Source organism: Carassius auratus, chromosome 12, assembly GCF_003368295.1.
Source record: "Carassius auratus strain Wakin chromosome 12, ASM336829v1, whole genome shotgun sequence".
Lineage (NCBI taxonomy): Eukaryota > Metazoa > Chordata > Actinopteri > Cypriniformes > Cyprinidae > Carassius > Carassius auratus.
Window position 1 is genome coordinate 335627 of NC_039254.1, and position 26101 is coordinate 361727.

Genomic DNA, 26101 nt, shown 5'->3' on the forward strand with positions numbered 1-26101 from the left:
ACAACTGGAGAATATTTGATCCTGTACTTGACTTCTCAATAGACTGACATTTAAACATACTATGCCACTATTTGGAAACTCATCCATAATAAATAACACTTTAGATATTGCAATGCAGAGAGATGCTTCTTTCCCCCACAGATCCAGTCGTATCATCACAGCTTACACTCAAATCTGAAAAATAACAATGTTTATTAAATATAATACAGCAGCACAACAATAATAAAGATGCCTGTCATTATTAAAAAATTCAAGATATGTTATCCTAACATATCCAGACTTTTGTCCTTGTCAATATCGCTGCACATTTTAGATGTGTCCCTAATTAAACACAGCTTATTCAAAACAGACATGAAATACAACACTGATGGAAAGTTGATTATTGCATGCATAAGCATTGGATGTTTGCTTTTTCTAATGGCTTAAGTGCATTGACTAATCACAGTGAAAATGACTTTTAAAATCTAAAACAATCAAGAAGTTCAGACGGGACGTTTGGTGCGTTTCATAATTCTTTGTTATTTATTTCTGTATTATTCTAGGCCATCATAAAGAGAGGCTGTACAAACACGGTCCTTACAGAACTTTATACAAGCGAACCACATATGAAAGACAGGATCAAAGTCAAAGAATAAAGAAAGTCAACTAAATTGAGTGTTTCCTTCACTTTCAGTCATTAACATCAGTTTTTTCCTTGTTTACATTATAACTAATAGGAAGCAAACCTCCACCAAGAGACATCGATCGACACTTGATCAATGACAAAACGAGGCCTAGAATCACCTCAGAACAAGACACAAGATGCAAATGAGAGCAGAACAATTTCATGCCGTTTATGTACATTCAGGAGCTGCTTAATTAAAAATATAGTTTCATACGATAATCATATTGGTCGAAGAAGAATTGACTGAATTAATCATAGCAGGACACGACAGACGCTCATCAGCAGTCAGTCAGACATGATGTGTGTGTGTGTGTGTGTGTGTGTGTGTGTGTGTGTGTGTGTGTGTGTGTGTGTGTGTGTGTGTGTGTGTATTGAGCAGTATATCGACACACCGCATGTGTGACAGACACTGGACATTACATCAACATTAAACATGAAAAATGACATAAATGTGTACAAACACCCACAAACCGAACAAGGCATCACTGGACCATTCCACTTTAATCTCTGGTTTCGTATGTTTGGCTGAAGACAGCGCTCTCTGCTGGTAGACGAATGCATGGCAACTACATTATATTCAAATGACACCTGAGCAGAGAATGGCTTTCTGGTTTTATATTCACCTAAAATCAGAACAAGACTATTCAACATCATGCTCTCTGGATATACAGCGCTGTATTGATAAGGTGGACTATATTAGAGGAACAACAGCAGATTTGAGTAAAGAAATTTAAACTCACAAAACACTTATAGGTCGTGATTTCACACCAAAATCAACACGAAAAGTATTTTAGTTAAAGATTTTCAGGACCACACATGCATTGCAGCAATGGGATATTAAATATGTGCTTCATTGTCATGGGAAAATAATGTCTAATGTCACAATGTCAATATTGCAAATAAATAAATAAATGGTCTTAAAAAATAGGTAAAGATATTCAAGCCCATTTTAGGACAATTCGATAATGATAACAACAACAAAAACAACAATAATAATAATAATAATAATAATGCATTTGAATTAAAGTGCCATTAAATAATATAAACACAAATAATGGTCCTTAAAATGGGCTTCATTAACTGTACTTGAAAGTTTATTTATTTATTTAGATTTAATATTTATATTTATTTATATTTATATTATTTATTGTATATTATTATTGTAGTTTATTATTGTTTTTTTATTTTAAATAATGCCAATTTCAATAAAAAGTAGTTGTATTACAGTTTGTCAGTCTACATTAAATAGAAACTAAAGAGCCTAAAATGATGGGAATTGCAAAATAAATTGTGCTTAATTGTCATGAAAATAATGTCAATATAAAAAAATGGTCCCAAAAATTAATATCTTTTCCTTTTAATTTTGGAGTGAAATGTGACTTGGATGTGTTTTCTTGTGATATTCACCGATATAACGTCATAAAGTTCCTAAACAGACATTATTTTATCTTGTATTTACTATCTGCACTTCAGACTCACTGTAGCACTAACATGATGTCACTTTCTCCTCAAGTCACGACCGCTCGGAGAGTTTGAGGAAATGTTATTTTACACCATATTTACTCACGAAAACAGCACATGATTAACTGCAAAAGGAAAAAAAACAATGCTTGAGATTGAAATGCGATGCCCATCACCATGGTGAAAATCATGGTACATTCAACGGTTTCAAGCTCGAAATCATCATGAGCCGTGTCATTAAACATCCACATGTGCGTCGATCACACACACACAGGCCTGTGCTGAATATTGCATGTGGCAGTTTTGCTTTCGACAAACCACATTCATTATAAGATTTAAAACATTCCTTAAATAGGTGATATATTTTGTGCATACACATCCTCTCTCTCTCTCATCGATTACATAAGAAAGCAATACGTGAAAGCAATGCGTCTTAAACACTGACTAACTGCATTTAACAAGAAAAGATGACATTCAGTTGTGCTGCGTGGGGAACAGGTTCGTTTGACTCATGAACTACACGCTGCCAGCCTCCTACCGACTTCAGCTTCTGTTGAACCGAACAAACACGAACGATTGTCACTAGTCAGCCATGCCATACACAGCAGACGACATTCAGCCAAGAGAATAATGCAGAAAGACAAGGACGAGAAGCTAAAATAGAGCATATTCAAAGAATTAACTATACAGAAACAGATACGCGTCTCGCTTCACTGCAGAAATCATTTTCTCATACTGTTTTTCACTGTCTTTCACTAAAATACATAAACATCCCTAAAATATACTTTTGCATATTCCGCTCTAAGAGAAAACATCTTGGATTTTGCAAACTTAATATTTAAGTTTATCTAGCTACATTTAGTGAGGTTTCTGCCTAAAAACTATTGGGGGAAAAAAATACAGTTTGCCAATCGAACTTAGTTTATTTGTTTATTAAAAAGTCTAACAATTTAGTGAGATTTCGGCTTAAAAACTAGAACAAAAAATCTAATTTTAAGGATGTTTAAATATTTTTTTTTTCAGAAAAAAGATAAAATACTGACTTGAGAAAATGTGTTTTGCAGTGTGATAATGCTTCGTGTTCAGTGCAAAAGACGTTTTAGGGCAAAACGGGGTTTTGCGGCGCAAATGGACGGTGTATTTAGTGACTATGATGTCCCTGTGCATTATTGTACAAATACAAACAGCTAATGCTGAGAACAACATGAAGAAATAACTAATTGCATACAGGCTAGTCAGTCTTCTGCTTGTCTGCTGCTCCTAAACACCACACGAAATCAGACACCCTTATGACACACAACAAGAATTGTGTTCCACCGTGCGAAAAACACACATCCCAGACGTCCAGTGTTCGTACTTCACCTCACCATTTTGAGCAGAATTGATGAATTTTAATATGCATTGTGAACAAATTGGTTGTTTCGAGAAATGCAAAAACGGAAGATTTTCCGACACAATCATATCTTAAAGGTTCGAAGACGTTTAGGCCCAGATTTGACTTGGTAGTGTGCGATGAAATGGCTTCGGGCGAGAAGTCGCAGAAGAAACCCGAGAACTAGAAGGCAAATGAAGGTTATGCGTTTCATATTTACGTTCCCAGTCGCATCCTCCCGTCCAGATCCCATAGCACCTTGTGTTGTGACATCACCCAGCCATCAGCCAATCACAGAGTCAGATTCAGTCGGAATCAACACCCTGATGGCACACACAGGAAAGAGAGAGACCTCACTTCCTCTCCAGTACAGCGAGCTTCCTGTGGGTGGCGGCGGCGGCTTCACTTGCGGACGGCCTGCCTGTAGCTGTGTCTCTGGCCCTGACCGCGGGAGCAGCTGTTGTTTCCGTTGCCGGACGGTTCTTGTGCGCCGGCGGCGGTGCTTTGGCTCGCTCCGTCTCTGGTGCTGCAGGTCAAACTGCTGTCCTGAAGCGTCGGGCTGGACTGAGCTCTCTGTAGCGCACCTTCCTCCAGGAGCATGGCTTCAAACACTGACAGATCATCGTCTTCGCAGCGCTGCTTCGCCCGCAGGAGCATGCTGTACGTCTCATAGCGCGTTTTCTACAAGATGAAGATGTTTTATTAACTCGATCACAATGCATTCACCCTCAGGTCATTCAAGATGTAGATGAGTTTGTTTCTTCATCAGGTTCAGAGAAATGTAGCATTGCATCAGTGTCTCAGCAATGGATTGCTCTGTAGTGAATGGGTGCCGTCAGAATGAAAGCTGATAAAAACATTACAAGTAATTCACACCACTTCAGACCAGCAATTAATGTCTTGAGAAGCCAAAAGTTGTGTTTTTAAGAAACAAATCTATCATTAAAGTGAAAAAAGTAGTCCCTTCTGAATCAAGAGAGAAATCTGCACAGATTTTACAAGACAAAACAAATATTAGTGAACTAATTTTAAAGTGAGAGGACAACAGTAAATGCAATTTTTCATTGAAGGAAGTGTTATCATGGACTTGTGTTTTAGCCGGAAGCTGCTGGAATTCCTTAATGATGGATTTGTTTCTGACAGACACACAGCTTTTCTCTTCATAAGACATTAACTTAAGTGGCATGGATTATTGTGATGTTTTTATCAGCTGTTTGGAATCTTGTTCTGACGGCACCCATTCACTGCAGAGGATCTGTTGATGAGCAAGTGACGGAATGCTACATTGCTCCAAACCTGATGAAGAAACAATCTCATCTTTATCTTGGAAGTAGATGTAGAGTTGATTAAAAGCGACAAAGACATTTATAATGTTTCCACGAAAATATGAAGCAGCTGTTTTTAACACTGACGATAATCAGAAATGTTTCTGGATCAAATCAGCATATTACAATGATTTCTGAAGATCATGTGACACTGAAGACTGGAGTAATGATGAACCCAAACTTTTGAAGGATAGCGTATATATATATATATTTACCTCAAACTCCAGATACTCCTCTCTCAGCCGGTACTCCTCAAGTTCACGACCTTTCACCTTTCTGTCAGGCGGATAAGAGTGCAGTTGTGCAAGCTCGGTGGAGATGGAGCGAAACCGAGCTTCATGAGCCTGTGCCTGCTCCTCCTACACACACACACACACACACACACACACACACACATTACATGCACAGTCACTCTTATGAAACATAACAAGCCTCCTTGCTCTCTACAGCCTACATAGGCAGCTGTCTTTTAAGGAAGCATCCTAAAATAAGTGATGCATGTCATGCAAATGGACATCATGTAAACAGTTAAAATAATTATTAACATTATTAACTAATTATTTTAGAAAATAATTACATTTTGCAATAAGGTTTCTTTTGTTAAAATTAAGTATCTGTATTAGTTAAGATGCACTAACAATAAAAAATACTTCTACAGCATGAATTCATCATAGTTAAGGTTAATTAATCTCATTAATGCTGGTAATTTAAGTTTATTCATATAGATTTATTACTATATTCATCATATTATTTATTATTATAGGACTTTATTAAAAGTATGAAGACTAATAACGAAAACATTAGTGATAACTTATGCAAATCAGCTGATTTGACCTGCGACAGCTTGGAGGCGGAGCCTGGCAGCAGCGGTCGACTGAATTTCTTCTGTGATCCAATGGCAGCAGGGAGGGGCGGGGCTGAAAACATGGCCGCCACCGTGTTGATGCGTGTGATCCAAGACTGCATTTGTTCAGCATTCCTACACGAATGAATCAAATCCAGATTACAACACTAGTGGCAGATCAGATCTCTGTGTGGAGCACTGGCTGCTCTCAGACAAAAATATCACTGGATTATTACAATCAATGGCACATTTAATGTAAACTGATATTTCTTACTGACACACTAGCTACAGCAAAAGATAGAAATAACTGACTTAAAACCATTTTTTTTTATCTGGTGAAAATACTAGTGTGCTAATAATTTTAGTGATGGACATTTAAATGAAAAACAAAACAAAAACAAAATTATATATATATATATATATATATATATATATATATATATATATATATATATATATATATATATATATATATATATTGCAGTAAAGCAGCAGATGAATTGGTTTTATAAGCAGACACACACACACACACAATTTTCCAAAACAAACATTGAGGGCTGAAACTGGGACAAACTTCAACTAGAACAGAGCGAGTTCTCCAGGGGAACACACACACACACACACACACACACACACACACACACACAGAGAGAGAGCCTCATGCTGTACAGATGATCTATGCAGTCGTTTTTTTCCAGTTAAAGCTTAATTTTAGTTTTTTTTTTTTTTTGTGAAGCATATGCACATGTGGTTAGCAAGCAATTTTCACGACTGTTTGACACAGACTTGCAATATTAATACTGATTCATCTACTAAGATCATTTTGCAATGCTATCAGGTTATCATAATTAAAACTAATATATAAAAAATAAACTGTTTTGCTCCTTGAAATAAAATAACCTTTGACAAATTAAAATATAAAACACTTTAAATACAGTATAAACACTATAATAAACTGTATTATATCAGCTAGTTGTCAAAGCAACATTTCTGCTTTTCATTTAGTTTAAATCGATGTACTAAAATAACTTAAAAAAAATACGAAAACAAAAACACAAGAACACTTAAAAATGTAACTAAAACTTAAATGAACTGAAATAAAAATAAAGACAAAAATGATAAAAACAGACACAAAATGACAAACTTAAACAAAAATTTGAATAAACTGAATTATAAATATTTAAATATATATATAAATATAAAAATTGTAAAAACTTGCAGCAAAATGACTAAAACTTTAACCTAAATTAAAATGAAAAACTAAATATAAAAATAAAAAATATGAATAAAATAATAATAATAGTAGTAGTAGTAGTATCTCACAATGTATTTCCATATTAAGCAGAATATTCAATCAGAACATAATAAAAGGTAGGATGAGACTTGGTTTTATTGGATGTTGAAGTGATTGTGATGTCTCCAGATGAGAAGAGGTCAGAGGGAAGCCGATGAAAAATATGCTCAAATGGCTTCAAATGAAAATGGAAAAATCATTCTATAATAAGTTGAAATATTAGATCCGGACTGTGTCATGTTTCTGTGTGTGTGCACTCACGGGGCCTGAAAGAGGTAGACTCTCCAGTCCGCGGTCCGGAGGTAAAACACGTTCGGACGTTTGCTGTAGTCTGTGGCTCTGATGGCCAGCGAATGATGAATAGACACCGCATTCTTCAAATCCTCATCTGATAACGGTTTATCCGGCCGATACTCGCCCTGGAAACACGATTATCCAGTTATTATTCAAAACATGCATGCTTTCTCATAATTACTGATATATTGATTGGCATTCTACATATTTCTACCATCAAACTGTTTATATACAAAAACTAAATTTGGATATATTTCAAATACAGGCAAATATATATTATTAGTTTGAAAGGCACAAAAATCTCTTTAAAAAACTTTGAAGTAATGGTGACAGAAGACTAATATTGTCAAGACACAAAAGTGCTGTTTTTGTTCTGAAGTCAAGAGAAACATCAAAAACTGCTTCATGTACTGCTGTATATCAAACACACACACACACACACACACACACACACACCTGCAGCGATTGAACTGATTAAATCAATTATATATAATTATTAAATGTCACAGAATGAAAAAAACCTACAATGTAATGTCAACATGGATGCATAAATACAGCATGCAATACATGCATTGTTTCCTGTAAAATAATGTGAAATATGCCTTAGAGCTAAAAACACAATAAAACACCAAAATCAAATGCACCTTGAGAATGTAGCAAACAACAATAAACAAATAAATCAATGGTGAAGTAATTGAAAAGGTTGAGACATTGCAATAAATAAATAATAAAGGAAATAAAATGAAAAGTAGCTTTGGAAGGAAGGAAGGAAGGAAGGAAGGAAGGAAAAGAAAGACTTACTTTCTGCAGGTAAAGGATGAGTCCCTTAAGAACAGCATAAAATGCTTTCCATCCTCTTTTTCCACGAGGTGCTGCATTACACATGAAAAATACAAAACACAACACAGATGAAAGGGCACTGGATCAAATATCAGTACATCAGTCTAGACTAATTAATACATTTTCATTGGTAGGCATATTTTGCATCTATTTGTAAATTATATTATTTGCATTTTGTGACCCTGTATGTTATTGTTCAACAACATTAAACTATACATATATAACATATGTTTCCTCTGTCTTGAGTCTCTGGGGTACCGTATTTTCCGGACTACAAGTCGCACTTTTTTTCATAGTTTGGCTGGTCCTGCGACTTATTTATCAAAATTAATTTGACATGAACCAAGAGAAATGAACTAAGAGCCAAGAACCAAAAGAAAACATTACCGTCTCCAGCCACGAGAGGGCGCTCTATGCTGCTCAGTGTAGACTACAGCGCCCTCTCGTGGCTGGAGACGGTAAGGTTTAAATAAATGCGAATTATAGTCCAGTGCGACTTATATATGTGTTTTTCCTCATCATGACCTATTTTTGGACTGATGGGACTTATACTCAGGTGCGACTTATAGTCCGAAAAATACGGTATATTTGTAACAATATCCAACAATACATTGTAGGAGTCAAAATTATAGATTTTTTTCTTTTATGCCAAAAATCATTAGGTTATTAAGTAAAGATCATGTTCCATGAAGATAAGTAAATTCCCTACCATAAATATATCAAAACTTAATTTTGGATTAGTAATATACATTGCTAAGAACCTAATTTGGAAAACATTAAAGGCATTTTTTTTTCTTGCACCCTCATATTCCAGATTTAGTTGCATCTCGGCCAAATATTGTCAAATACTAACAAACCATACATCAATGGAAAGCTTATTTAATCAGCTTTCAGATGTATCAATCTCAGTTGCACAAAATTAACACTTATGACTGGTTTTGTGGCCCAAGGTCACATATAGAAATCAGATTTCATTTTCAAAATAGAAATAGATCATTATAAACTAAAACGGAAAATAAACAATATCATCAGAAGTAAAAGACACTTCAAACATGCATTTCTACATTTGATGACTCTTTGTGAATGTGTGGAAATGAGGAGTCCACACTGCTGGTTTAGGGATGTGAGATGATGATGATGTCTATTTTAACACTCACTTCTCTTCCCGTCACAGTCTGCATGGACCTTCCTCACCAGGAAACCGGTTTTGTAGAGCAGCGCTCCGGACGGAGGAGTGAAGTCGCTGTCCGCCTGCTTGACTCCTCTGGAGTTGGACTCTCCTCGCTGCTCGCCCAGCTCCGAGAACGACTTACGTAGCTCCTCTTCATCGCTGAGGGAAGAGAACGCAGAAGTGAGCTACTACAGTAGCTGAGAGCAAGTGCATAAAAGAGCAATTTGAAACAGTGATATGACATCATTGCAATTTTACTGTAGACTGAATATAAATAATTTGAGGAACCACTTTCACTGAGAAATTGCTTGGAATTAATTGTGAAATAGTATAGTAATACATAGCATATAAAAGTAGAAGGACCAAAATAGTATTTGCTTGTAAATCATATTCCAAAGAATGTTTACTGTGCAGGAACTCAATTGAATTACTTCATGTTTTCTCTTTAGTTTCTAATAATATTGCATACACTTAGTTTGAAGGGTCTGTTCTAATAATCAACACTAAATATTAAAGACTATTGCATAATTAATTCTATACTCTTGGCCTAAAAGGCATGAGCTTTCAAATCTTGCAGCTTGTTGGGAAGGCAAATTCTGAAACTGTTCCTTTGGTTTTCAATTCCTTTCCTGGATTATTTGTGCAAAAGCTTTGAAAGCCTATTCTGAAATGCCATCAATCTAAAATAAAGTTGTATTATTTTAAATATTATTTTCAAAGATTTAAATTGACATTTAATTTTACTATAACTAAAAGAAACCTAATACAATATGATAAAAATATAGCTTTTATTAAAAACTAAAATTTGAAATTCAAACCTAAATAAATAAATTATTATATAGAATTCACAAAGACTTAAAACATTAATAACAAAAATGATAAAACAACAAATAACATTCAAATTATTAATACAACTACAGTAGGCTATATTAATGATAGTAAAAATAGGTTAGATGTAAATACAATAAATAAGAGTACTTATTTTAGTATAATTTAGATATTATATATAGTTATAGTTTTTAATATTGTTATTTAGTTTTATTATTTTTTATTTTAATTTAAAATGTGTAGTTTTTTGTCAGTTTATTTTTTATATACGTCAATATTTTAACTAGTTTTAATTAATTTTTATTTCAGTTTTAGTTTCACTTATTTTACTACACTTAGTGTTACGGGCTGTTCCAATAATCAACACTAAATATTAAACACGTAATTGCATAATCATCATCATCCTGCACTGTTGTTATCACAGACATGAATGGATCTTAAATCACGTAGAATTCTGAAACGGTTCATTGGCTTTACCTCTTTTCTAGATATTTTGACCAAAAACACTGTTTAGAAAGCATTGGTGTTTGGAAATGGACATAGAGTTCTTTATGTGTGGAGAAATCCAGCGAGTTTAAGGACTACAGGAGGCAGGATTCAGAGCTCGCTGTGATATTTGGGGGCTCTCTCGCTGCATGTCCCACCTGTGGGAATGAATAAAAGTCTTTTCCCGACAGTTTTCACTCCCGCCGATCATAACCCCCCGAGTGCAGCAGACGCTATCGATCGAGTGTGTGTTGAAGTAAAGTGCTCTTCCCAGCAGGCTTCTCTCTCTCTCACATCTGCCACCGCAGAAATCAAATCAAAGACTCGATCGCACGGGCCGAACTCTTCAAGCCACTGCGAGACAACCGCAGGTTAAATGGATGGGTGTTACACAAAGCAGTCAAACCGTGAAAAATCTAATTCTCCTTGTATTTTTGGAAACTGAAGTGTTCAATGTACTATTTAGGCTCGTTTAAACATCCTTTCCCCAACCTTGAACACATTCAAGTCAATTGTAGATAAAAAATAAAATAAAATAAAAAAATCAGGTCCCATGCACCGTACTTTTTGGTTAAACATCCTTTTTCTTTGGAAATTATGGAAGCAAATTGTGGTACACATGCCACTTAATGTATGGTAGCAAGCATTGACACATCAAGGCATATTCAGTATGATGCATGATAAAGACAGATGAAAGAGCCAAATAAAAACATGCCATTTATATCTAGAAGAAAGTCTTGTAAGAACGGTTGCAAAAAACAGGTGGAAATAGAATAATAAAAATACTTTTAGTGCAAGAAACCTTGACTAACATTTCTAGTACATTTAAAAGCAGGGTGATTACAGTTCATTGGTCCTTAAACGTGAAAAATATTTTTGTTAATTGAAATAAAATAGATTTTTTTTTTGTGCTAAATTTTGTTTTACTAAAAGGAAATTAATATAATAAACAGTGATAAAAGTTTTAGCTCTTCTTAAAAACTCAGCATTTTACTTCACTAAAATGTAGGTTAAAAATAATACAAAAACTATAAAAAGGCATTTTAAAAATAATACAAATGACAAAAATTTAAAATTGCTAATTGCAAATATATAATTGAATTGAAAATTCCAAATAAAATGAATTCAAAATATTAATACATAATATATAAAATTACACTAAAATCTACTTTAGACAGATACAAAATAATAAAAACAAAAATAAGTGTTTTTTGATGTTTAATCAGTTTTTATTTTATAGTATTATTAAGGTACTATTATAGTTTTATATTTTGAATGATTTCTTTTTATAGTTCATTTTCATTTTATTTCATTTTAGTATTTTTGTACCGTTTTATCATTTAATTTTTTCCAGTTTTATTATTTTTTTTTTTTTAAGTTTTAGCTTTACTAAAATGTTATAAATGTTCAAATATAGATTTTTTTATTTTATATAAATTAAAGTTTATTTTACTTCAAGATATTTTTATGGTTTTAATTTTAGTTCACTATAATCACCTTGGCACTGATGTACTCAGAAACGGTCTCGGACGAGCGCTTTGAAGCCGGAGTGTGGATGTGTGAATGTTCCTGTCTTTCTCAGCTGTTTTACGAGGTCTCTCGCCACATTCTGCACGCTCTGAGGTGTAATATTTCTCCTGGACACACACATCGATTGTCTGCGGTCGCTGAAGAGACCCCTTTAATGCCGTCTTTCTCAGAGAAAGGACACGCATCACACTGCGTCCCGTCCACGTGATGTTTCTCAGGGGAGAGACGCTCGACGAGTCTCTGCAAAGAAGCCAACTGCAAGGAAATCACGAGACACGGCGCCACAAAGAGCCCAAAACCTTCAGATCACCTCCAAAAAACCAGCAGCTTTCCCAGCAGGCATCAGCACAACAAACCCACATCGCTACAAAATACACTAAATAAAAGTTATAAATAATGCTACCGTTTAACCAGTTAACATTTTTTGTATTTAATTCTTATTAATAGACATCTAAAGGTGTTTTATCTTTTATATTTTGATCTAGAAGACCTAAAGCTCTACCATATGGTTTTACATTTGCTGAACTATTTTATGAAGTTTTTTTGTAAATAACAAACATGCTTTTACTTTTTTTAAGTCCAGATACATTTCAGAATTTTCAGTCAACAAAAAAATTAAATGTATTCAAAAATTCTGTCCAGAAATACATACTGTATATTATTATGGTCAACATAATATCCAGGCCTTGTTCAGAGATTTTTGTTATTTTTTATTTATTTATTTATCATAAATTTTCAATAAATAAATTTGTAAAAGTAAAATAAATAAATTCAATTATTTCAGAAATGTAAATAATATTAATTAGTAATTATTTGTATTACAAGGATATATGTTTTTAGTAATTTTGCTTTCGTTTTTTTTTCCCAGTAAAAAATATATATTTGATAAATTAACCTGTAAATAAATAAATACATTTCATTTATAAATTAAACTATAAATAAATAAATAAATCAGTTTAAATGTTTCATGACTGATGTAAACATTTTCTAGTTTTCAGAAGTGGGAGCTTTATAACATTTCTCATTTTCATTTTAAGTTAAAGTTCTAAAATAAGAACACTGAAATAAATTGTAAAAAATATTCAAAAACATATAGACATATTTTTAAAAAGTTAAAAAAAAAAAAAAACACAAAAAAAGCCAACTAAACCAATAACAAGAAAAAATAAATAAAACAACATTAATCAAAACTATAATAGTATATTAGTATTATGGTGGTGATATAAAAATCCATCCACATTTACTCTGAAAAAAAAAAAAGTCAAATATAAAATCTGTTTAATATCTAAATCTATTCCAGTTCTGAATCTCTCAAATGTCAGAATGGCCTTCTTGATCCATTTTGGGATATTATCACTAACTGATTACACGACAACACTGCATTCATACACAGCATGCAGATGACACAAGAAGAAACAAATGATGTGAAAAGCAGCCGCATTGTGTGTGCGCTGCTCTAAAATGGGTGAAAAACATCGGTCAATCACTCTCACACTGAGCATGTGCGTAAAACATCAAGCCTGTTGCCTGGTAACTGTGGGAACAAAAGAGAGAGAGAGAGAGAGAGAGAGAGAGAGAGAGAGAGAGAGCGAGAGAGAGAGAGAGAGAGAGAGAGCGAGAGAGCGAGAGAGCGAGAGAGAGAGAGAGCGAGAGAGAGAGAGAGCGAGAGAGCGAGAGAGATGGTCGGAGGACTGATGGAGAAAAGAACACAAGCTTAAGAATAAATTTAGCCAGAGCCACTCCAGCAGGACTGATGCTGCTCACGAGACGCTGATGAAGGATGAAACACATGACACTTAATCACACGACTGACTCCAGATCAGATCAGATCCTCACATCACACACAACACCGCTTGATATTACTGCATGATTTCTAATGCAACATACTGTACATATCAAATCTGGACAATTTATGCTTTTGTTTACTTATTTCATTTCAACCAAATATCCATTTGCAACCAATTAGTCAAAGTGTTCAACTTGGTAATAACTGGAATGAAGAATAAAAATTGTAATTTATGGCAACTTATTTTATTATCTTTATTTAAATGTAAACTTCCTTTCGATAGTCTGGGGTCAGTAAGATTTACTTTAAATAAATTGATAAATCAAAGATGCATTTAATTCATCAGACAAGGCAATAAAGGTATTTTAAATGCTCTTAAAGATGTGTTTCAAGTAAATGCTGTTCTTTCAAACTTTATATTATTTAGACAGTCCTGCTTAAAAAACAAGGTAGAAAGGTTTTAACAAATATATCAAAACAGCAGAATGGTTTTCAACACTGATAATAATCCAAACTGTTTCTTGAGCAGCAAATCAGAATGATTTGTGAAGATCATGTGACACTGAAGACTGGAGTAATGATGATGAAAATACAGCGGAGCATCACAGGAATAGATTACATTTTACAATGTATTCAAATACTCCAAAAATATTTCACATTATTACAGTTTTTAAAAATTATTTTTGAACAAGAAACACAACATTACTGAGAGAAAATTCATTTAAAAAATATTGCAGGCCCCAAACTTTTGAATGGTAGAGTTAAAGTGACAACAAGATCAAGGATAATGCGTATCAACAGGTTATTCTAACAATTTAATATTCTACCATTTTAAAATGGTAACATTTGTAACCGGAACACTAATTGTAACACTAGTCTGAAACAATTATATTGTGACGTTTGAAAAGTGTCAAAGTCTTCATGAACAGCTCTGAAAGTGTCAAACAAATCTTTGAAAATTTGAATAGAATTATTGTTAACAGAGTTTGAACTGATGCAATGTTCTAAAGAGAATTAAATCTGTGACACTGATTTAACACTAGCATTCACTTTTCTTTTACTCTTCTATATATTTATTTTCTTTTTTTTATTACATCTAACACCATTCTGTTCTTTTTCTATTCTTTTGACACGTTTGATACTTTTTAAAAAATTATTTATTATAAAAAAAACATATACTGCGACTTGCTCTTTTGTCGGTTTTGATTGCTTCTGTTGTCCTCATTTATAAGCCACTTTGGATAAAAGAATCTGCCGAATGATTAAATGTAAATATAAAAGATCTCTGTTGCAACATTCTCAATGTCACACATAAAAAATGAATAAAAACTTGATTTCTCGTCCAGATCTAGAAGACAGAAACAGAGCTGAAGCAGAGGAAGGGAACAGACAGCAGGGTGAAGCATGTAATCAGGAAAAGGGCAGAATGATTAGATTCAGAGAGCGGCATGCTGGGAAAACAGCAGCGCCTGTTGAGGACAGAACGGTTCTCATGACACACACACACACACACCATCTCTCTGTTTTTCAGCGTTGCATTCTTTGTATTTAACAGTAAGTGCATGAGCTCCGCAGCAGATAGCAATGGATCTGAACACGTGCGTGTGTCTACTGTCTTTTTTTCCTTTACTGACTGTAAACTGCTCAATTCCTGCACCTCCATCAATACAGATCTTTCCTTTCCTCTAGAATCGGTCTCTCGGTCCCAGTCTCTCTTCGTTTTCTCTCTCTCAGACGTGGTAAAATGACTTGATTATTGATCGTTATGTGACATTGTGATTAATATAGTGCGTGAGATTAGCAATTCATTAACACTCCTGGCTGACAAACAGCAGGGTTCACTCAGGCCAGTGAGGCAGATTTTTACTTGCCCTGCCAACATTTTTACTAAAATCATTAGCAATACTGTTCAGAAATTTGTTTATAATTATTATTTAGTTCATAAAGAATGCATTAAATTGATCACAAATGACAGTAAAACAAAGTTAATACGAAAAAAAATAATACAAAATATTTCCTATTTCAAATAAATGCTGTTCTTTTGAATTTTCTATTCATCAAAGAATCTTGAAAAATAAAATGTAACAATTTCCACAACTGTTTTCAACAATGATAATAATCAGGAATGTTTCTAATATTAGAATGATTTCTGAAGGCTCATGTGACACTGAAGGCTAGAGAAATTATGCTGAAAATTCAACATTGCATCACAGAAATAAATTATATTTTAGATTATACTCAAACAAAAAACAGCATTTTTAAATTGTAATAATATTTAACATTTTTACTGTTTTACTGTATTTTTAATCAAATGCAGCTTTGGTGAGCAGCAGAGACTGCTTTCAAGAACATAAAATCTTACCAACCCCAAACTTCTGAATGGAAGGTCATGCATATGTGATCAAAATGACCTTTTATTTGGGTGGGTTGAATTTAATAGCACTTATATGAAAAAACTTAAGTTTAACAAAGAGATATATTACTGCTCTAACTCATGATAGACCAACTACGAATGAAGTATACCAGCAATCCAATGCAAAACATACAGATCTGTTTGTCTTTTTGAACTCATTCTATCAAATGCATGCAAGTCATTCCCATAATTTTGAGGAAAACCTCAGAGTTCGTCAGCTGGCTAGACAACGCTTCCTCTGTGCCTCATTAAAATCAGCAGAATTCACATCCTGATATTGCTACAGAAGCATAAAAGCAAGATCCCAGATCTAAGTTTGAGCAGCTGGATACGGACGGGTCGGCGTTTCTCCGCTGTGCTCTTGTTCATGAGCTCAGGGGGGGACAGATGAGGCTATTTTGGGAGATGCAGTAGGAGTCTGTGGGTTCACCTCTGCTCAGGATGAGAGCGGGACCCTTTAAAGAGCGCTGGGGTGTGTGTGTGGGCGCACGGATGAGTGTTGAACATGAGAATGAGGTAAGTGCACGGTGAGAGAGCGAGCGGGTGAATACATATCGATGAAACACAGTCTAGCCGTAACTATGCAGCGGTATCCATGGAGCCGTAACCATAGCAACAGCACTCAGAAAGCCAGGGTCTTTAATTGGTGTGTGTGTGTGTGTGTGTGTGTGTGTGAATATAGAGAGAGAATAGGCAGCCCTCACACACTATTGTTTCTAGTAAAACAACACACAGATGCAATGCCTCGGACACTGAAACCTGCTTTCCTTTCACTATTTATGCCATTTCCTCCCCATGACATCACTCATATCCTTCATCCTTAAGAAAATTTACTGTGGCGGTTATTTCATTATTATTACAGTTGTAAAGCATCGCTATTAAACAAAGAAATTACTTTCCAAGTGACTGAACGTGCAATTTTGTCTTGCTAGATGATAAAATCTGCAAAACGTCTGATATACACTGAACGTAACTAAACTGCACGTAACAAATATACATAAATAAATAAATAAAGAATAATACTTTTAAATTAACTTTAAGTTACACAAAACGTCGAAAACTTAATTTATTTCACATTTCATTCCAAGGCAACGTATCTCATTTGATTTAGTTTAAGCCGATGTAAAAATAAAACGAGAGAGAAAAACAAAACTGCACAATTAAAACAGGAAGAAAAATCACACTTACATTGTCCACTGCAGCTTTTCATTTTTAATAGAGTTGTACAGGGCCTGTGGGGGGGGAAGAGAGAGAGAGAGAGAGAGAGAGAGAACAGTCAGTAAAGTCACACCTGAGCTGTAAATGGATGTGTTTGTCTTTTCATCGACTTTCGTAGGAGTTGCATCATATTTACCGTATTTTTCGGACTATAAGTCGCACCTGAGTATAAATCGAATCAGTCCAAAAATAGGTCATGATGAGGAAAAAAACATATAAAAGTCGCACTGGACTATAATACGCATTTATTAGAACCAAGAACCAAAAGAAAACATTACCTACAACCGTGAGAGGGCGCTCTATGCTGCTCAGTGTAGACTACAGCGCCCTCTCGTGGCTGGAGACGGTAATGTTTTCTCTTAGTTCATTTCTCTCGTTTCATGTCAAATTAATTTTGATAAATAAGTCGCACCTGACTAAGTCGCAGGACCCGCCAAACTATGAAAAAAAAGTGTGACTTATAGTCCGGAAAATACGGTACATAATCACACTGTGACAGATCACCTCAAAATAAACATCTGATTTAGTTAAAGCCACACTGTCTACACAAGTATATGCCATTCTGGACATAAATACCTAACAATCAGTGAAGCATCAGTTTAACTCCACAAGCAATAATCCAAACCTTTTCCAACCATAAATGTACATGAGATAGAAGTGTCGGTTTTTGTACTTGTTTCTAAATGGCACTACATAATGAAGATAAGCCAAATCATTAAAAATATATGATTATAATATAGAAATATATCATAAGAAATTATAAAAAGATGATAATATTTTTGTAAATAAGAACATTTAAAATAAAAAATAAATAAATAAATAATAATTCAAATAAAAAATACAAATAAAATACCTGCTCTTTTAATAAAAGAGCTAAAAAAAAAAAAGGATCACAGATGGCTGTTAGTCTCCTCAGATCATTAGCACTTAATTGACACATCATTGGTGTAAATGACGAGTCTGTGTGGACGTCAGTCGTCAAACACCTGTGTCACAGTGGAATCCTGGGTTTGCAATTTAATTATCTGCACTGATTCCCCAAAGATTGTGCATGATTTGGCTTGGAGATCATCATAAGATGCATATAAAAGCAATAGAAGCCCTTATTCAGATGCAAAACTAAATATGCATGAGAGAAGGACTTTAATAAGCATATTATTCCCTCCACACGTCCTTTCATCTAGAAAAAAAAAAGAAAGCTCAGCATGAACAGCTAATAATCTCAGTATGTACTAGAAATTCGGCAGCAACAGAGAGCAAATTTACCCTCTCTGTCCCTCAGGGCAAAAAGCAGCATCTCCCCACAAATGCTCATTTCAAACAAAACCAATTCAGCTAGAGATAGGAAGTTGCTTTTTGTTTTAGTTCAGGTCTATAAGCTTGAAGGCAATCTATAAGCTACTGCAATCCTAAAAGTACACTACAGTTTGATGCACTCTTAGAAAAAAAAAAGCATTGCAACAGGAAGGATTCTGCAGCAATGTCCACTAGGTTAAAGGTTCCATTATGGAGCCATTAATATCAATAAAACACTTGTTTTTAAAAGTGCATGGTGTTTAAAAAGACAAAATCAGAACTTTATCTGATTAGAAGTGACTGCACGGTCCATCCATGACATTTTTTTTGGACTTTTTGGGCAGCAGACAAGTACAGATGAGCAGGTGAGTGATGGAAAGAGACAAGGTTACCCTCTTCCTCTTGCGAGCCTGAGGGTGGTTCTGTCCATCTTGAGCTTTTCCCATGAAGTCCGGAAACGCCATAGGTTTGAGCGATCGGGATCTGGGTGTTCGTGGGTAACGGAACGGGTCCATCATACGGAAATCTCGCCCGTATCGAACCGAGCAGAGAGAGCGGGAGCGCAAGCGCCCGGCCGAGTGCAGACTGTTCACTCCGATCATGTTTGAGGCTGTGGTGCACTATGGGAAATAATCAACTCCAGTTGGGGTTTGGATCTTCAGATGAGTCCACTCCAATGTTTAGCATCAAATGTTCAACTAAAAAAGCTTAAGAGCTTTCCTGTAGGTCATGGGTTTGATTCCCAGATAATGCAAGAACTGATTTTAGTGAATCTCTTTGGGTTAAGAATCTGCCAAATGGATAAATGTGAACCTTCAAACCAAGGAACATGAAAAAACCAACATGGCTTCCTCCGTTAACAGATGAGGTAACTCTAAAAACAAAACAAAAACAAGAAAATCTGTTTTAAAAACGAAGGAAAATCCAAGTATTACAGGTCTTTTTTAAATTTTTTTAATCAAGTTTGTAAGTCTAGCACAGATTTGTAGTCTTTGCGAACACTTAAAACTACATTTGGTTGGAGACAGTAGTCTTAATTTTTAATCTTTAACATGAAAGCGATATGAAACATGTTCGGCGACGCAACAAGGGTCTGCAACCATCTGTTTGACAATTACACATCACACTTGTGAGATGCTAAAACTGGGAATCAAGTAATTCAGAGCAAAATAAAAAGGACAGCGATCCAGAAATGTATGATATTTCCCTTGTGTACTCCGAACACATGTAACAGTCGATGACAAACACCAACTTCTACAAGCTAAACATTGCAACCAGTGAGCAGCCAAACACACACACACACACACACACACACAGTGATGCCACAGATGGCAAGTAAAGCTTTCAGAAGTGCGAAAGAACAGCCGGGATCTGACAGATGGAACGAGCCAAACGGAAACCAGGAGAAAGCATGAAACACACAAGACGCTCTGACTCTGACAAAAGACACCTGCATCGGCCCAAACCAGGAGACAAATTCAGCACGCAAAAAAATTTAAATAAAAACCAATCAAAAAAGACAGGGGGGAGCCTGTTGATTCTGAGCTTCAGCTGATTTTCTTTCTTGGAAAGACCAAGCGCTTTCAGAAGATGTGCATCATTCCCTTTGCATACGTTTATCCATCAATCCATCTGGGATCCATGATAGGTCTGAAGGATTTTTTAGGAAGTGCGTGTGGATGCGGTCTCCTGAGTCACAGATATGTGTCCATGGACCATAGATCAGAAAATGTCCACTTCCTGTCGTCGTCCTGAGCCGTCTTTGTCGCTCTCTCTTTTATCTCTCAGGCTCTGCAGATGGAAAGTCTCTATCACGGAGAGACTCGAGGAGGCTGCTAGCTCGCTCGCTCTCTCTCTCTTTCAGGTTTCAGGCAGCCAATCACAGCAATCCAGCTCCCTCACACACACACACACACACACACACACACACACACACACATGGCTTGTTTCGCTTTGAATGCTGATTATCATTCAGCACTTGTGCCCAGACGTGGGACAGAGAGAGAGGACATGGAATTATTATGGGAGAGAGATGAACACAAAGAACAACATAAAACTACAAGTGTGGCTGGAAAATAGTCTATAAAAATACAGTTTATAAAAATAAATAAAAAATTGAGTTGAGATGAGGGTGAAGCTCATTAACCCTTTCGAGTCGATTAACGCATATATGCGTTTTGAGTCATTTTCTCCTGATAACCCCGAAAAGAACTTAAATTACACTTTCCCCAGCTCCTATCTCACACCATAATCAAGTTTAAAAAAAATGGAATTACATATAAATAATCATTTTTATTTATTTTTTCACATTACAATAAAGGCAATGTTTTTCTTTTCTTTTAATTTGGGGTAAAATACAATGACTTTCTTAACAGATTTTATTCGATTTACAGCCTAATTATTTTATTCATTTATTATTATTTTGCTGTAAATATTTACTGCTAATGTGTATGGTCTTAAAATGAAACATTTTCAACCCATTTTACTTGAAATATTTCTAGTTAATTCATTGCGAATTAACACATACAAATAATAAAAAAAATATCCAAATCCTTATCTAATAACGTTAAATATTTTAAGGATATATTTTGATTTACAATGATGACCTCGGCTCTTAAACTGCTACACTTGCATTTGAACTGCTGATACATTTAAATTTGCCTCATTTATTATTCATCATACTGTAACATATTCGAAAATATATCTTGGGCAAAAGTGATCTGGATTTTTACAAAGCGATGAGCCGCTCCGTCTGAGTTGAGGGAGTTTGCTCAACAGCAGAGAGCTAATTGTTCCCCCCGTGTGTCATTATCTCCTCAGTAAAATGGGAAGCCGTCAGCCTGTGACCACCCCATCAGTGCCACAGCATTGGTCCTCCCCTCCGTCTCAATGACGACGACACACTTCAAGCACTCCACTAATGTGTGCAAAAGCCGACAAGCAACCCACGTGTGAGAGACAAGCACAAATGCATCGTCTTTCACCCAGCACATCTTTGCATTTGAGGAATATTTACATGAGAAAGATGAGAAACAGTGGATCCGAGCTGAAGACTCGCTTCATGCCACTCCTCACTGATGCTGGAGTTTGTGTTAAAGGAGCCATGACCAAGAACTGAGTGCATAAATTAAACAATAACCCTGTTCGTCCAATAATTAGCACCACACAATATCCGCTTTGCTTTCAATGACAATGTGCGAGTGAAATGTGCTTATGTAAGCTGTTGAGTATAAATGAGAGAACCAGAACGAGTAGGAGGCAGGAGTGAAAGGACTCATGTTGCGAGGGACAGAGAAAAGGATCGCCAAAGGGGAAGAAAAGAAAGAGAGGTCGTCATAAAAAGCTTTATAGAGCCTGATTTAAAACACTTGGCGTGAACAGCATGAACACAGACTGATCTCCATCGGCTCTCCCTCTCTTCATCTATCGCTCTTCAGACGGTTTCTGTCCCAGCGAGAGTCAGTGTTTTCATCAACAAGATGAAGGACTGAAACACAAGCAGCTCCTCAGATAAAGCTCACTGCTGCGGCTTTAACAGAGCACAGAGATGTCAAAGGATTCATGCCATGGAAAACAGGATTGTCTCTGCCTTTTTCCAGTCACAATGAGATGCGGTTTTGCAAAGAGGCCAGTATTGAAGGACGGGTCAGTGCAAACCAGACTGAACTAACAACAAAACCATGATATGCTACATTCAGAATAGCATACAATCACGATTATCTGTCTATGACTGTATTATGCAGTGCATTTAATGTGCATTAAAAAATTTAAAATTCTGCATGGAATGTGCAAAATGCACAAAAAGTATCCCACAATGCAATGCTTTCAACTTGACTTTCCACTTCCTATGTAAAAAATAAACCCAGCATGACACGATTAAAATGCAATTAGATTTTTTACATTATATTTATTATGACCATGCCAACTATCAAAAGTTATTTAGAATTAATTAAAACCATTAAAAAAATCATAATTGTCCACTTAAAATGTAAAATTGTAAAAATGCATTAGGATTTTAATTCAAATGCTACTGCAAAATTTAATACTACTGAAAAACTTTAAAATAAATTATATATAAAACATAACATCTAACTTAATACAGTTTTAATTTTTGCATTATGAGCTTATTTTCATGACACTTACGCACATTTAACATCCCCTTCCCAGTAGCCCACTAATGCAAAAATATTCTTGCTCTTGTTTGTCTGTTTTTCTATAAAAAATAGTTAAAGTTATAGTTAAAGACCTGAAGGAGCTTGAGAAAAACATCTGTCAGATTAAACACACGGAGCAGCCGCTCTCTGTCCTGAAATGAATCGAAACCTGATTTAGCTCATTAGTATTAACTCAAGAACTCATCTGATTAGTTGAGAATGTGCCTGCAGGGTTAATGAATGGAAGCAAAACATCCCCATTTCCTACCAATGACATTACAGCACTAATCTAATAATATAAACCAATAAATGACCTACTAAAGAGTCACCGCTTCCCACCGGGACACAGATCTCTCCTGCTTCCAATCACACACAGCAGCGCTGAACGCTATAATAGCACATCGGTCACATGACCACACACAGGTACAAACAACACCCCTGCTGAACATCTCAAATCATCTCCTAAAGATGGTCTACTGACATGCAGATCTTCTCTGTGGATAATTTACAATCATGCAAACAATACAGTTTCACTATGCAGCTTTAGTAAGGAATATTTATGAAATATACAGTACCTTAAGGAGTTCTTTAGGGAAGTCATGTCCGCTGTTCAGTCCTTCCAGATTCCCGATGAACTGAGCGCAGGACATTCGCTTGCCAACATTCTGCCAACAGAAAACACCAACACACCAGTTAATAGTCCTCATTCATCTGTGCAATAACACAGGAATAAACAGCATTCTCACTGACTTTACACATTTAAATCACACAGCAAGAAAAAAAAAAAAAAAAAGACATTTGTATTCACACACACACACACACACACACACACACACACACACACACATATATATAGCATTGTGACATTGTTTGTATGACACGTGACATTAAAAATGCAATTAATCCAATTTTTTGTATTTCCACTGTAGTGTGAACAATATTCTTACTTCTATAAAGCAACAACAATAATAACAATAAAATATTAATAAATACACTCACATAATATAAAAAAAACTTTTAAAAAATTACATTTAAAAAAAAAAAAAGTTATATATTTTTTAATTTGCAAAAACAATGTTTGAAATACTAAAATGACCAAACTAAAATAAAACTGAAGCTAGACTTTCTATATATCTATCTATTAGTATTTATTATTTTGTAAAATGTATTTGTAATTTGTATTTGGCATTAAATGTGTTTTTTTAGTCATTAAGACAATACCATAATGCAGGCGAGAAAAAAAGAAAAGAAATAGACCTAAACATAAAACTAATTTTAGTTATGGAAACCAAAATTGTTATACCAATTCTTGTTATAAAATATTTCCAAGACATTTCATCACCAGATTTGGCTTATGATGCATTAAAATGTGCTCAAAGAGTGTATAAGTTTGTAAGTTATTGCACATTTTCAGATGAGATGTCAGAGTGGGGCATTTTTCGCCTCTGAAAGTCAGCATGAGGTGTCCTACATTTCAGCTGCGCGAGCATGAATTTATGAATGTCTGGAGCTGCAGAGAGCTCTGGAATACATCATCTGATATTGTGGACTGAGGCGTTTCATCAGAGCACACAGCTCTCATCAGGACCAGAAACCTGTTACCATGGCGACAGCGAGTCTGGCCTATAACAGGCGTCATGTGTTCGCTTTAACAAAAGCACAGGAGCCACGCTAAATATCCTTCCAGCAGACACACATCAGCAGTGATCACAGACCACAGATCCCTCCAGACATCTCTGCCTCTTCCAGTGCTGAAGGGGTTAAACACAACGCTTGCACTCCACAGAGTTACATTAAGAGCCTTTCTGGGATTTCTCTTTCTTTTATTGTTTATTTTGTTCTTACAAACCGAGATTCAAGTCAGAATTAATGTTTGCAACAGTATTTCGGAGCATATAGAGCTGTTGACATCAATTGTAGGCCAAGCCGGAAGGGATAATTTGCTACAGGATCCCTTGAGTATTTCAACTAGGTTTTTAGATTAGACGATAACAGAGTTTTATGTTTTGTTCTATAACGTAAATTGCACACGTCGAACATGATCTGTGAAGCACTTAAAAAACATGAAGTTGTGATATAAGAACTACGACTATCACATGGATGTGATGTTAAAAATTAGACAATCGATTTAGTCAGCAACATAGTAGCAGCTTATTTTACTTCATAAATCAAAAACTGTTGCTCGAAAAATCATTGACCCCTTGCATAGAAAACTACATAATTTAATGCATTGTGACAAGCTTACATGCTCAAATGCTACAGACATTTTTAATTTAAAACTACACTTATAATTGATTTAATAAATATATATCTATTGTTAACTTAAAACTAATACTATAACTATTTGGTTCGTTTTAAGCTTAAATTAAATGAAAGATTATAATACGAATAAATATAAGATGTAAAACCTAAATGTAAAAAAAAACACTGAAAGTTAGAAACTGAAAAAAAAATTTTGAAATAAGTTTAAGTTCTAGAATTTCTAAAACGAAAACAAACATAAGCTAAAGAGAAAACTAAAAGACATAAAATGAAAATTTTGTCTTTACAACTTATTGAAATACTGTATGATTAAGTTGAAGTACTATAATATGAGAAATGCATAAACTTAATATAAATTACATGAAAAACATAAATGAAATATTGCCTTCACAACTAAAATAAGATTAATTACTAAAATTAGTTAGCTGAAATAAGTTAAATGCATTTTTTTTTTTATATAAATTGCATGAAAAACAAACAAAACAAAATTGAGAACTATTCCCTTCACAACTAACTGAAATAAGTTAAGGCACTATAAAAAAAAAAAAAAAAAAAAAAAAAAAATTAAAATATATAAAAATAAATATATATATATATATATATATATATATATATATATATATATATATATATAAAAAATAAATATATATATATATATATATATATATATATATATATATATAAAATAAATATATATATATATATATATATATATATATATATATATATATATATATATATATATATATATATATATATATATATATATATAAAAATAAATATATATATATATATATATATATATATACATATATATATAATAATGTAAAAAAACAACTATAAAAATGAAAACAAGTACATTA

General features: G+C 34.5%; 1 protein-coding gene across 1 annotated transcript in view; it reads right to left on the reverse strand.

The window, feature by feature from the left end:
- Positions 1 to 499: 499 nt before the first annotated feature.
- The window catches only part of LOC113111372 (uncharacterized), a 49977-nt gene continuing 24375 nt past the window's right edge, over positions 500 to 26101 (reverse strand). The window contains exons 10-17 of the mRNA XM_026276000.1: positions 23552 to 23641; positions 17497 to 17540; positions 9252 to 9424; positions 8056 to 8126; positions 7222 to 7379; positions 5657 to 5801; positions 5038 to 5181; positions 500 to 4178 (exon numbers count right to left, since the gene is read on the reverse strand). Of these exons, the coding sequence (XP_026131785.1) occupies positions 3900 to 4178; positions 5038 to 5181; positions 5657 to 5801; positions 7222 to 7379; positions 8056 to 8126; positions 9252 to 9424; positions 17497 to 17540; positions 23552 to 23641 (1104 nt within the window). The 3' untranslated portion in view covers positions 500 to 3899. The remainder of the gene's footprint in view (positions 4179 to 5037; positions 5182 to 5656; positions 5802 to 7221; positions 7380 to 8055; positions 8127 to 9251; positions 9425 to 17496; positions 17541 to 23551; positions 23642 to 26101) is intronic.